A 10,528-nucleotide genomic window follows, 5' to 3' on the forward strand; every position below is an offset into this window, starting at 1 on the left:
GGCCCTGTTTCGTACTTGGATGGGGGACCCCCCCCCCCCCCCGGGAAGCCCAGGGTTGCTACACTGCGGCAGGCAATGGCAAGCAGCCACCTCTGAACATCTCTTGCCTTGAAGCCCACGACTACACACCAAAAGAGAGAGAGAAAGAGAAAAGCTGTCGAGAAACAGAGGCTTAATAGCAGGGGTCATTTCCTGCCAAAACAGTCCAGTGGAGCCTGAGCGGTGGGTGTTGCCTTATGACACACTTCCGGTGATGTCAGGGGGTGTGGCATATGCAAATATGTTATGCTAATGAGTTATGCTAAGGAGCTCCTGCATTTCTTTTTCTACGAAATTACCCCTGCTTAATAGTAAGTTGGGAGGGAAGGCAGCGTGGTATAGCCTGATCTCGCCAGGTCTCAGAAGCTATGCAGGGTCAGTACTTGGAAGGGGGGCCATCACGGAAGACTCTGCAGAGGAAGGCAACGGCAAACCACCTCTGCTTCTCACTTGCCTGGGAAGCCCCTTGCTCCAGCTGTGATTTAATGGGATTTTATGCACACACATAGGATGTCGTTCATCTTTTCTGTGGGAAGGGGTGGCTACAAGCATGGACAGCTTCAGGAGGGGACTGGATAAACATATTGAGCAGAGGCCCATCAATGGCTATTGGCCACAAGGTATAGATGGAGCACTATGTCTGGGGTAGTGATGCTCGGTATTCTTGGTGCTTGGGGAGGGCAACAGTGGGAGAGCTTCTGGAGATCTGGCCCTGCTGGTGGACCTCCTGATGGCCCCTGGGTTTTGGACACAGAGTGTTGGACTGGAGGGGCCACTGGCCTGATCCAACATGGCTTCTCTTATGCTCTTATGCTGTTATCTCTATGAAAAGCTTCAGCTGCCCATTCCTATGTATTAAGCCTCTATTAAAAGAGCCAGGGCATTTATCTATAGCCCTGTGAGCAACCTTCTCATGCATATCCATGGGTGGCAACTCACTTGCACTGCATCTGCTGGCTGCAATCGTAGCCGTCGAACAGGCAATCCTCGTTATCGCAGTGGCGGTGGCACTGTCCGTCCCGGAAAGCCATCCAGCACAGGTCCCGCCTGGGGCAGTTTTCCCAGGGGTCCAGCACCCCCAGGGAACAGTCCCCTCCATCCCAGCGGGTCTCCGGGGAGCTGCAGGCTCGGTCGCAGCGTCCATCTCCTGCCACCTGCTGGCAGTCAACGGTAGTGTTGGGAGCGGGGCAGGAAGAAGAGCACGGAGACAGGCGGCAGTCTGGTCCAGAGAACCCTCCTGAGCAGAGGCACTGGGGCCCAGATGGGTGGGAAATGCAGACCCCTCCATTATGGCAATAGAGGATCCCACACGGAGGAGCGTGCAGGTCACAGGTGGTTCCGTCATAGCCCTAAGTAGAGAAAGAAGACGGGGTGTTTTTGGCCTCAACAAACTACCTTTATTTGAGCGACAGCACAATCAAAAGCTTCACTCTAGCTTTCCTCTGAATTAAAAAAAAACACAAAACCCTGTCCGGAATCAGTAGAAACCCCCCCCCCCTCCCTTTATCAAAAAAATTTACCCGGGTGGTGCATAAACACTAAAAGAACTAGAACTTCCGTCTGCCGGACTATCTTAGTATCTCCTGGCTATACTACACACACTGCCATAGGATTATTATTATTGTCGTTGTTTGTCTACCTCTTATTTTAGAAATCTGGCTCCCGTTTACAATCCGTCTTGGCAATCCAGATGTATTTGGCCAGCTCCGTTCTTACCTGGGGACAGTGACAGGTGAATTCCAGAGGAGTGTCGGGCACTGCCTGGCAGCTTCCACCATTGAGGCATGGGTTTGGCTGACAACTGTCCATCAAAGACTCACACAGAATTCCTGGGGGAGAGGAAGGACAACGAAGCGAGAGGGATTGTCACTTTTTTCTAGGTACTGTTCGGGTGGGGTAGCCCTGTTGGTCTGAAGCAGCAGAAGAAAGTTGGAGTCCAGCGGCACCTTTAAGACGAACAAAGTTTTATATCTGGGTACAAGCTTTTGTGTGCACTGGATGGAAGTCACCAGCCATTCCATATAGGCAGAAGGCACCCTCCCCATCCTCTAATTCTATGTAATGGTTGGTGACATCTGTTTCAGTATATCTGAAGAAGTGTGCGTGCACACGAAAGCTTATACCCAGAATTAAACTTTGTTGGTCTTAAAGGTGCCCCACTGGACTCACACTTCATTCTAGGTACTAATTTGTCTCATCCAGGGGTCATTTCCTGCAGGAGTGCACAGGAGCGGAGCTCCGGCAATAAAGAGCCCAGGGGGCGGGCACATGCAACAAGCCCCACCCCCTTCTCCCAGCAGCACTCAGTCAGAGCAAGAAGCAGCCAGTTAAGTTGCAGAGCCCCCTGGCCCCCGGTCCGAAACAGTCCAGTGGCACCTTTAAGACCAAGTTTTATTCAGGTACAAGCTCTCCCTCCTCTGCGAGGACAGATCTGCACGTTCCCCCCCCAATAGCTAACAATCCAAAACAGCCCATTGGAGCCTGAGCGGTGGGTGTTGCCTTCTGACACACTTCTGGTGATGTCAGGGGGTGTGACATATGCAAATAAGATATGCCAATGAGTTATGCTAATGAGCTCCTGCACCTCTTTTTCTACGAAATGACCCCTGCACTGACCAGTTATGGTGCAGGAATCAAAACAGAGAGGCTCAGTTGCTACCTAACCAGTTCCAGAATGGCCTTAGCATTGTGTTGTCATTTAGTTTGACCAGGATTCCAACCAACGAACCACAAGTTATGGGGGAATGTCTACCTCAGGGAGTAGATTTGGGCTCCTCCTCCCTCTTTTAGGGCCTCAACTCACTTGATAAGAGTGCCTTCCATAAACTGCAGTGCTGGGCGGGTGAGGGCTTCATAACTTGAGGTGGCTCTGTGCTGATGTGAAAGAAGTTCTGCTCTGCAGGGTTGTAGAGCGGCCATTTTGTCTCATTGACATCTGATGGGGTGGGATTGCTGCACAGGAGGCAAAAATATCATGATCCACAAAGTCAGAGGTCTGTGTACACAATATATGTTGACTGGTTACGTATTTATCCATTTACTAACTTCACCTGTCTCACTGAGACCCAAGATGGGTTACAGTGGTAAATACAAAACACTCAGTAAAATACATACCTTGGTAAGGTTCCTGCAACATATTCCACTCACATTTGTGATTTGTAAATAGAGTACTGATTTAACATTAATTAGAGCTGGAAAAGCTTTCATCCCTGTCAACATGTATCTAAAAGCCAGGTCCTTGTCAATGGCACCACAAACAAATGGGGCTGCCATTTTAAGATCCTCCACATAGAAGTGGTGACTTGAGTGATCCTGACTTCTGAAATTAGGCAGGCAACGACCAGAGCAAAGGCCTTTTCTGTGGGGAAGACCCAGTTGTGGAATATCCTCCCCAGAGATACGTGCCAGATACCTGCTCCTGTATTTTCTGGGTGCCACGTTCAGACAACTTTATTTCCCCCAAGCTTTTAAGGACAAACTTGCTTTTTGCTGCACCTGTAATTTTTTGGGGAAAAAAACTTTCTGATTTATTGTTATTTCATTCTTCTTAGTAAATAATTGCTTTCCCTAGTGACCTTGGAAGTTTAATATCAAAAGGCAGAAGAGAAATATTACTGTCCACAAGAAGGGCATAAAAGTCAGCATGGTGGAATGGTTGGAGTGTGGGATCCAGGAAATCCATGTTCAGATCCTGATTCTGGCATGAAACTTGCTTGGGTGACCTTTGGGCCAGTCTCTCTCTCTCTCTCTCTACCTATGTACCTCACAGGGCTGTTACAAGATTAAAATGGACAAGGGGAGAAAGCAGTACAGTGGCTAAAGTCCCTTGGAGGAAGAGTAGGATAAAAATGTACTAACTAATAAGAAGAAAGGTCTATAATTGTAATAGGAGCTGCAGTGGCTCAAGTGGTTAAGACGCTGAACTGCAGGCTGTGGAAGGTCGGTAGTTCTGGAGCCAAAAATCCTAAATATAACACACATTGATGGCGTCTGAACTGGCAGAGACTGATCAAGAGAGAGATCCTGGAGTTGTAGTAGATAACTCACTGAAAATGTCGAGACAGTGTGTGACTGCAATAAAGAAGGCCAATGCTATGCTGGGGATTATTAGGAAGGGTATTGAAAACAGATCAGCCAATATCATAATGCCCCTATATAAATCAATTATGCGACGACCTCATTTGGAATACTGTGTGCAGTTCTGGTCACCACACCTTAAAAAGGATATTATAGCTTTGGACAAAGTGCAGAAAGGGGCAACTCGAATGATAAAAGGGTTGGAACACTTTCCCTATGAGGAAAGGTTAAAGCGCTTAGGGCTCTTTAGCTTGGAGAAACTATGACTGAGGGGAGACATGATCGAGGTTTATAAGATTATACATGGGAAAGAGCAGGTAGAGAAAGAGGTACATTTCTCCCTTTCTCACAATACAAGAACTCGTGGGCACTCAATGGAATTGCTGAGTGGTCGGGTTAGAACGGATAAAAGGAAGTACTTCTTCAGCCAAAGAGTGATTAACGCATGGAATTCACTGCCACAGGAAGTGGTGACGGCTACAAGCATGGACAGCTTCGAAAGGGAATTAGATAAGCATATGGAGCAGAGGTCCATCAGTGGCTATTAGCTACAAGGCATAGATAGGGGCTCTGTCTTCTTGGTGCTAGGGGGGGTCAACAGTGGGAGGGCTTCTAGTGTCCTGGCCCCACTGGTGGACCTCCTGATGGCACTGGTATTTCTGGCCACTGTGTTACACAGAGTGTTGGACTGGATGGGCCTTTAGCCTGATCTAACTTTGGCATCTCTTATGTTCTTAAGAAATTGCAAGTAGGTAAATAGGTACCACTTCAGTGGGAAGGTAACAGCGTTCCATGCGCCTTGGTGTTTAGTCATGCCGGCCACATGACCACGGAAACGTCTTCGGACAGTGCTGGCTCTTTGGCTTTGAAACGGAGATGAGCACCACAACCCTAGAGTCGGATTCGACTGGCTTTCGAGCAAGGGAACCTTTACCTTTACTTTATAATTGTTATGTATTGGGACTGAAACATCCCAGGACTGTTCTACCAGAGATGGGCTGAGCTTGGAGCACAAGAACAATAGCCCACCAGGACTCTGGAAGTAACAAATCAAGAAGTAATGTTATATAAATTGCCTATCGTTGGGAGTGGGGTGTGTTTGGGTGTAGCAATTGCATGCTATTTAAACAGGGCTGCGGCCCTGGAGTTCAGGCTTGTTCTTGCTGTAATCACTAATAAAGTAGAGCTGATCACTAGACTTGGGGTCAGCTCATCCATGGAACCCACTAATGAACAAAAATAAACATATACATTGAACCAATGTTATTTCTAGCAAACAAGCTGCGGTTATTACTAGTCAACAAGCTGGCATTTCCTCTCACAGGTGACTGACACTGGCATGCATTTAGAGGAGATGCCAGTTCCCAACATGTTCTGTGACAGAGAAACCTTAGGGAAGTGCTACCTTCTGTATCTTCTGAGCCAGGGATGGTGAACAAGCGTAAGTAAGCAGTTCTCTTACCCGCTTCTCGCAAACTCCGCCCAGTATCGCATCACTCGAGGGATTAGCTCTAACTCCGCCTCTGTGTGAGTTACATTGGTTCCCGGTAATAAGGTCAGAGTTCCAAAAAGGTATGGGACCTCAGATCCATGGTTGGACCCCATCCATTCAGGCCAGATGGAGCCATTGCTGCGATGGGTGAAAGTGTAAGCATAGACAGGGCTTCCAGTCTTTGCCATCTCTGAGGCAATTTTGTTAGCTGGACATACAAAGAGGTAATCGCCCCAGGCCTGGGACAAGGCAGAACGATAGCGTGCTGGGCCCTCGGGTTCCGCTTCGCTGTACCTCAGAGCAATGGATTGGATGAACTCTTCTGTGGCATTGCGTACATTCATCTTCAACCCCTCCAAGAGCTGCTCCCAGGTCAAAAGGCATTCATTGCGTGCATGTAAGAAAGGAGCAGCATAGAAGACAAACATGGACCCCTCGTCAGAGGTGGTACCAATCATGATAGGCTTAGACTGAAAGCGCCTGGACTCCACAAGTTTCTGTGGGTCATCAGGAAGGAAATCTCCATCTGTTGTTGGTACAGTGGGAAAGTTCACAGTGCTCTTGCGATCCTGAAGCAACAATGTTTGTATTGGATATTCTTCCACTTTCTTTTCCTGCAAGCAACTCACTATGGCCCTTTCCTCACCTTCTGTACAGCCCATCAGCTTGGCCAGGCCCAAGGCATTCCTCTTTGCCTCCTCAGGACTCACCCAAGCCCAGGGTGCAATGGCCGTTCCACTCTGCACCACAGCACGGTCAAATAGAGACTGACTCCCCGGTGAGAGGAGGTGATAGTTGACAGACACTCCTCCAGCACTTTCGCCAAAAATGGTTATCCGAGTAGGGTCTCCTCCGAAAGCAGCTGCATTCCCTCTCACCCATCTTAGGGCCAACTGCTGGTCCAACAGGCCCACGTTTCCTGGGGCAGCTGGGGGTAATGAAAGGAAGCCTAGAGCTCCCAGACGGTAATTCATGGAGACCACAACGACATTCTCGGTCGCAGCTAAGAATGCCCCGTCATATATGACCAGGGAAGCTGTGCCGAAAAAAAACCCACCACCATAGATCCAGACAAGGACAGCAGCTGGTGTGGAGGGCCGGGGATGGGGCACCCAGACATTGAGGAAGAGACAGTCCTCCGAATGGGGAGTGTTGGCATTGAATATGGCGGCATCAGGAGTCCCCGAAATAACTACTTGGGGGCATGAATTGCCAAAGTTGGTGGCTTCCAGGATGTGGCTCCATGGCGTATGGGGAACAGGCTTCTGGAAACGCAATTTCCCCACAGGGGGTTCTGCATAGGGGATGCCCAGATAGGCTGTGACGTTTCTTGAGCCAGCTGGGAGATGCTTTCCCCGGACAGAGCCACTGCTGGTGACTACCACAGTCTCATCTTCAGCAAAGGACTTGTGTTCCAGAAGGGAAAGGACCAGGAAGCTCAACCAAAGGAGGAGACTAGTCATTGCAGCACCTGAAAGGGAAGCATCCCAGAAGAAGCTACAAAAAGGAATACAAGCCATTCCCCCCTTGCTAATCCTACTCTTGGCCAGTATGATAAGTATACTCGACTAGATGAACATCCTAGGTGTTAAGATTAGAATCTATTTACTTAGGAGGTTTCTGTGTCCCCTGTGCAGAGTCCTCCTCATGAATGTTTAGAATTAGAACCTATATGTATTGGACATCCAGGCCCCCCTCAGTCGCAGGAAAGAAAGCCCAGGAGGTGCACGGAAGCACCAAAGTGTGGACAAACAGCCCCAGTGTTGTCACTGTTGTGAGTACAAAGCCCCATAGAAGAGAGTTTTCACTTCAGCCAGCATCACATTTGAGTCAGGACTTAGGTCTGGTGTATGTCTATTCAGCACTCTCAGGTTGCTTCCGACTTATGGCAACCCTATGAACTAATGACCCCCCAAACACCCTATTGTTATCAGCCTTGCTTGGGTCTTGCTAATGGAGGGCTGCGGATTCCTCCAGTCAAACCATCTCATGTTGGGCCTTCCTCTTTTCCTATTGCTTTGAACTCTTCCTAGCATTCATTTAAGTGGGCAATTCCAGTTTTATTTATTTACGGTATTTCAGATGTGGAGCGTGCAGAGTTCTTAGAGTGAATGAAAATAAATTCTCCCACTGCACCAATTGTCTCTAGGTGGTTGTTGCCAACCAGGAGGCTATAGGAATCAAATGTCCATGAGTGAGTCAGGAACTCAGCTGGGAGAAGAAATCTACTTGCTTGGAGCAGAGCATTCTGGGATTTCGTCTCCCTGACAAGAACCCCTCCCCTCTTCTCTTTCCTGTCACCTGACACAAATGGTTCTTTGAGACAGCCGACTCACCCCTCTCGTGCATCCTCCTCCTTCAGCAATGGTTTCTGTTCAGCTCTCGGTGTATCAGTCGGCTTTCCTGTAACATGTGGAGGGGGCAAGAAACTGGCATTATTTATTTTGAAAGAAATTGCTCAACAGGCTTTGCCAATCACAGTGGGAGGAGCCTGCATAAGATACATTAGCTGTGATGTTCACGTGAAGAGACAACGGAAACAGTATTGCCAAACATGAGAGACATCTTGTACATGGGCAGGAATAAAAGGTTTTTGGACAAGATAAGAAGATTCTTTTCCACAAACAGAAAAGAATTTGATGAGGGGCCACATGTAGCTGAGGGTCACCTGCTTTGCATGCAGACGGGTACAGGTTGAATCCCTGTTTAATCACCCAGGGACCAAAGTCCTGAGTCTCAAAATCCACTTGCTGGTTTGAGCTATCATTATGATGATGATGAACTTCATTTATCGCCCCCCCTTTCACTGAAAGTCAAAGTGGATTACAAAATATTACACGAACACTTCAGTCAAACAGCAAAGATCTCAAACAAAAAACCCAATGCACTGGAACCAGGACAGAAGAACTGGAAAACAATGAAAGCAATTTTTTAAAAACGAAAAACTGTCTTAAGGCAACAAAACAGTCAACACAGGTAAAGATCTGCCTGAAGTTACACCTACCATACTAAAGAGTGGGTTAAAAAGGAAAAAGTCATTGAATTGCAGGAAAAACGGTGGTGGTGGTGATACACAAAATAAACACTGCAGCTTGCTAACTATCTTTTATAGAAGCAACCTCACATGCTAGTTTGGTGTAGTGGTTAAGTGCATGGACTCTAATCTGGGAGAATCGGGTTTGATTCCCCACTCCTCCTCTTGCAGCTGCTAGATGACCTTGGGCAAGCCATAGTTCTGTCGGAGTTCTTCTCTCAAGGACAGTTCTGGAAAGAGCTCTCTCAGCCCCACCTACCTCACAGGGTATCTGTTGTGGGGAGGGGAAGGGAAAGGAGTTTGTGAGCCACTCTGAGACTCCAAGTGAAGGGTGGGGTATAAATCCAATCTCCTCCTCCTCCTCCTTCTTTACTGTCTTTCATCGAAGCTACCTCTTGAGCGGATGCGGTTCTATTATACTGTCATTCTGATCCCTCAATAAGAATGCCCTTCTGAACTCTTCAGTCTTGCACACTGTGGGAACCAATGAAGCATAGAAGCAGGAGTGTGGGGGGGGGAGACCCTTCTCTGCTGGAGGCTCTGGAGAACTGGAGAGTCAAGTAGAAAGTATTGAAGTAAAGGAGCAATAGCCTGACTTGGTATAAGGCAATTTCATATGCTAATATTTTATGGAATTTAGGGATTTGGCACATGACGTAGGAGATTTGTGATGGGGGGGGAGGACTTAAGATTCACAGTTCTGTGGTTGCCACCCTCCAGGTGGAACCTCGAGGTCTCCCAGAATTACAACTGATATCCAGACAAAAGAGATCAGTTCCCTTGGAGAAAACAGCTGCTTTGGAGGGTGGACTCTATGGCATGATATCCTGCTGTGCTCCCTCCCCTCCCCACTCCCCACGTTCCCCAGCCTCCACCTCCAAATCTCCAGTTATTTCCCAGCCTGGAACTGACAATCCTGCAGGCTTTATAGGCCAATGAGCCAGATCCCTTCCTCCATGCAGGAAATCTGGACAGATGAGTCTCCAGCTTCTGCTCAAAGTCCTCCAGCAAAGGAGAGCCCCCTTACCCCCACAGAACTGGTTCTGTTGTCAAACGTAGGAAGTTTCTCTTAATGGTCAACCAAGCCCTACCCACAGAATCTAGACTAGTAGAGTGCATTGCAATCTAGATGTAACTACGGTCTGGGTCACGTGGCAAGATCAGACTGAGCCAGGCAGCCGATGCACCATTTGGAGCTGGGCAAAAGCACTCCAGACCACTGCAGCCACTTTGTCCAGCAGCACTCCCAAGCTGTGGACCTGGCTATTCAAGGGGACTATAACCCCATCCCGACTGATGACCACTAGTCTCCAACAGCATCCCTGAGTCCTGCCCATAAGCAACGATGAAAACCAATCCAAGGCACACCTCTCAATCTCTAATTCTGCCTCCAGATGCATGAGCGAGAGGGGATGGTCCCCACGGTATCAAGCGTTGCTGCTAAACCCAGTAAGAACAACAAAGAGGCAAAGTCTTTATACTACTTTACACAGAGAGTGATTAAAATGTGGAATTCGCTGCCAGAGGATGTAGTGATGGTCACAAGAATAAACAACTTTAAAAGGGGATTCGATAGATTCTTGGAGGATAAGTCTATCAATGGCTCCCAGCCATGGTGGTTGAGGGGAACCCCCACATTCAGAGGCACTAAGCCTCTGAATCCCAGAGTCAGGAGGCAACACCAGGGGAAGGCCTTGGCTTGTCTATCCTGTTGTTGGCACTCCAGAGGAAATGGTTGGCAACTGTGAGAGACAAGATGCTGGACTAGATGAACTATTGGTCTGATCCAGTAGGGCTCTTACACCAATTTGGTGTAGTGGTTAGGAGCCCGGACTCCAATCTTGGAGAACCAGGTTTGATTCCCCACTCCTCCACATGCAGCTGCT

At 48.3% G+C, this 10,528-nt stretch overlaps 1 protein-coding gene across 1 annotated transcript in view; it reads right to left on the reverse strand.

The window, feature by feature from the left end:
- Positions 1-7,960, reverse strand: part of LOC107125847 (cholinesterase-like) — a gene marked incomplete at its 3' end in the record, with an annotated part of 9,379 nt that extends 1,419 nt beyond the window's left edge. Inside the window, exons 1-5 of the mRNA XM_015429308.1 lie at positions 7,945-7,960; positions 5,579-7,079; positions 2,843-2,991; positions 1,756-1,868; positions 979-1,388 (exon numbers count right to left, since the gene is read on the reverse strand). Coding sequence (XP_015284794.1) covers positions 979-1,388; positions 1,756-1,868; positions 2,843-2,991; positions 5,579-7,079; positions 7,945-7,957 — 2,186 coding nt within the window. The remainder of the gene's footprint in view (positions 1-978; positions 1,389-1,755; positions 1,869-2,842; positions 2,992-5,578; positions 7,080-7,944) is intronic.
- Positions 7,961-10,528: the final 2,568 nt, after the last annotated feature.

Source organism: Gekko japonicus, unplaced genomic scaffold (genome assembly GCF_001447785.1).
Source record: "Gekko japonicus isolate JY-2015 unplaced genomic scaffold, Gekko_japonicus_V1.1 scaffold5045, whole genome shotgun sequence".
In the NCBI taxonomy this organism is placed as follows: Eukaryota; Metazoa; Chordata; class Lepidosauria; order Squamata; family Gekkonidae; genus Gekko; species Gekko japonicus.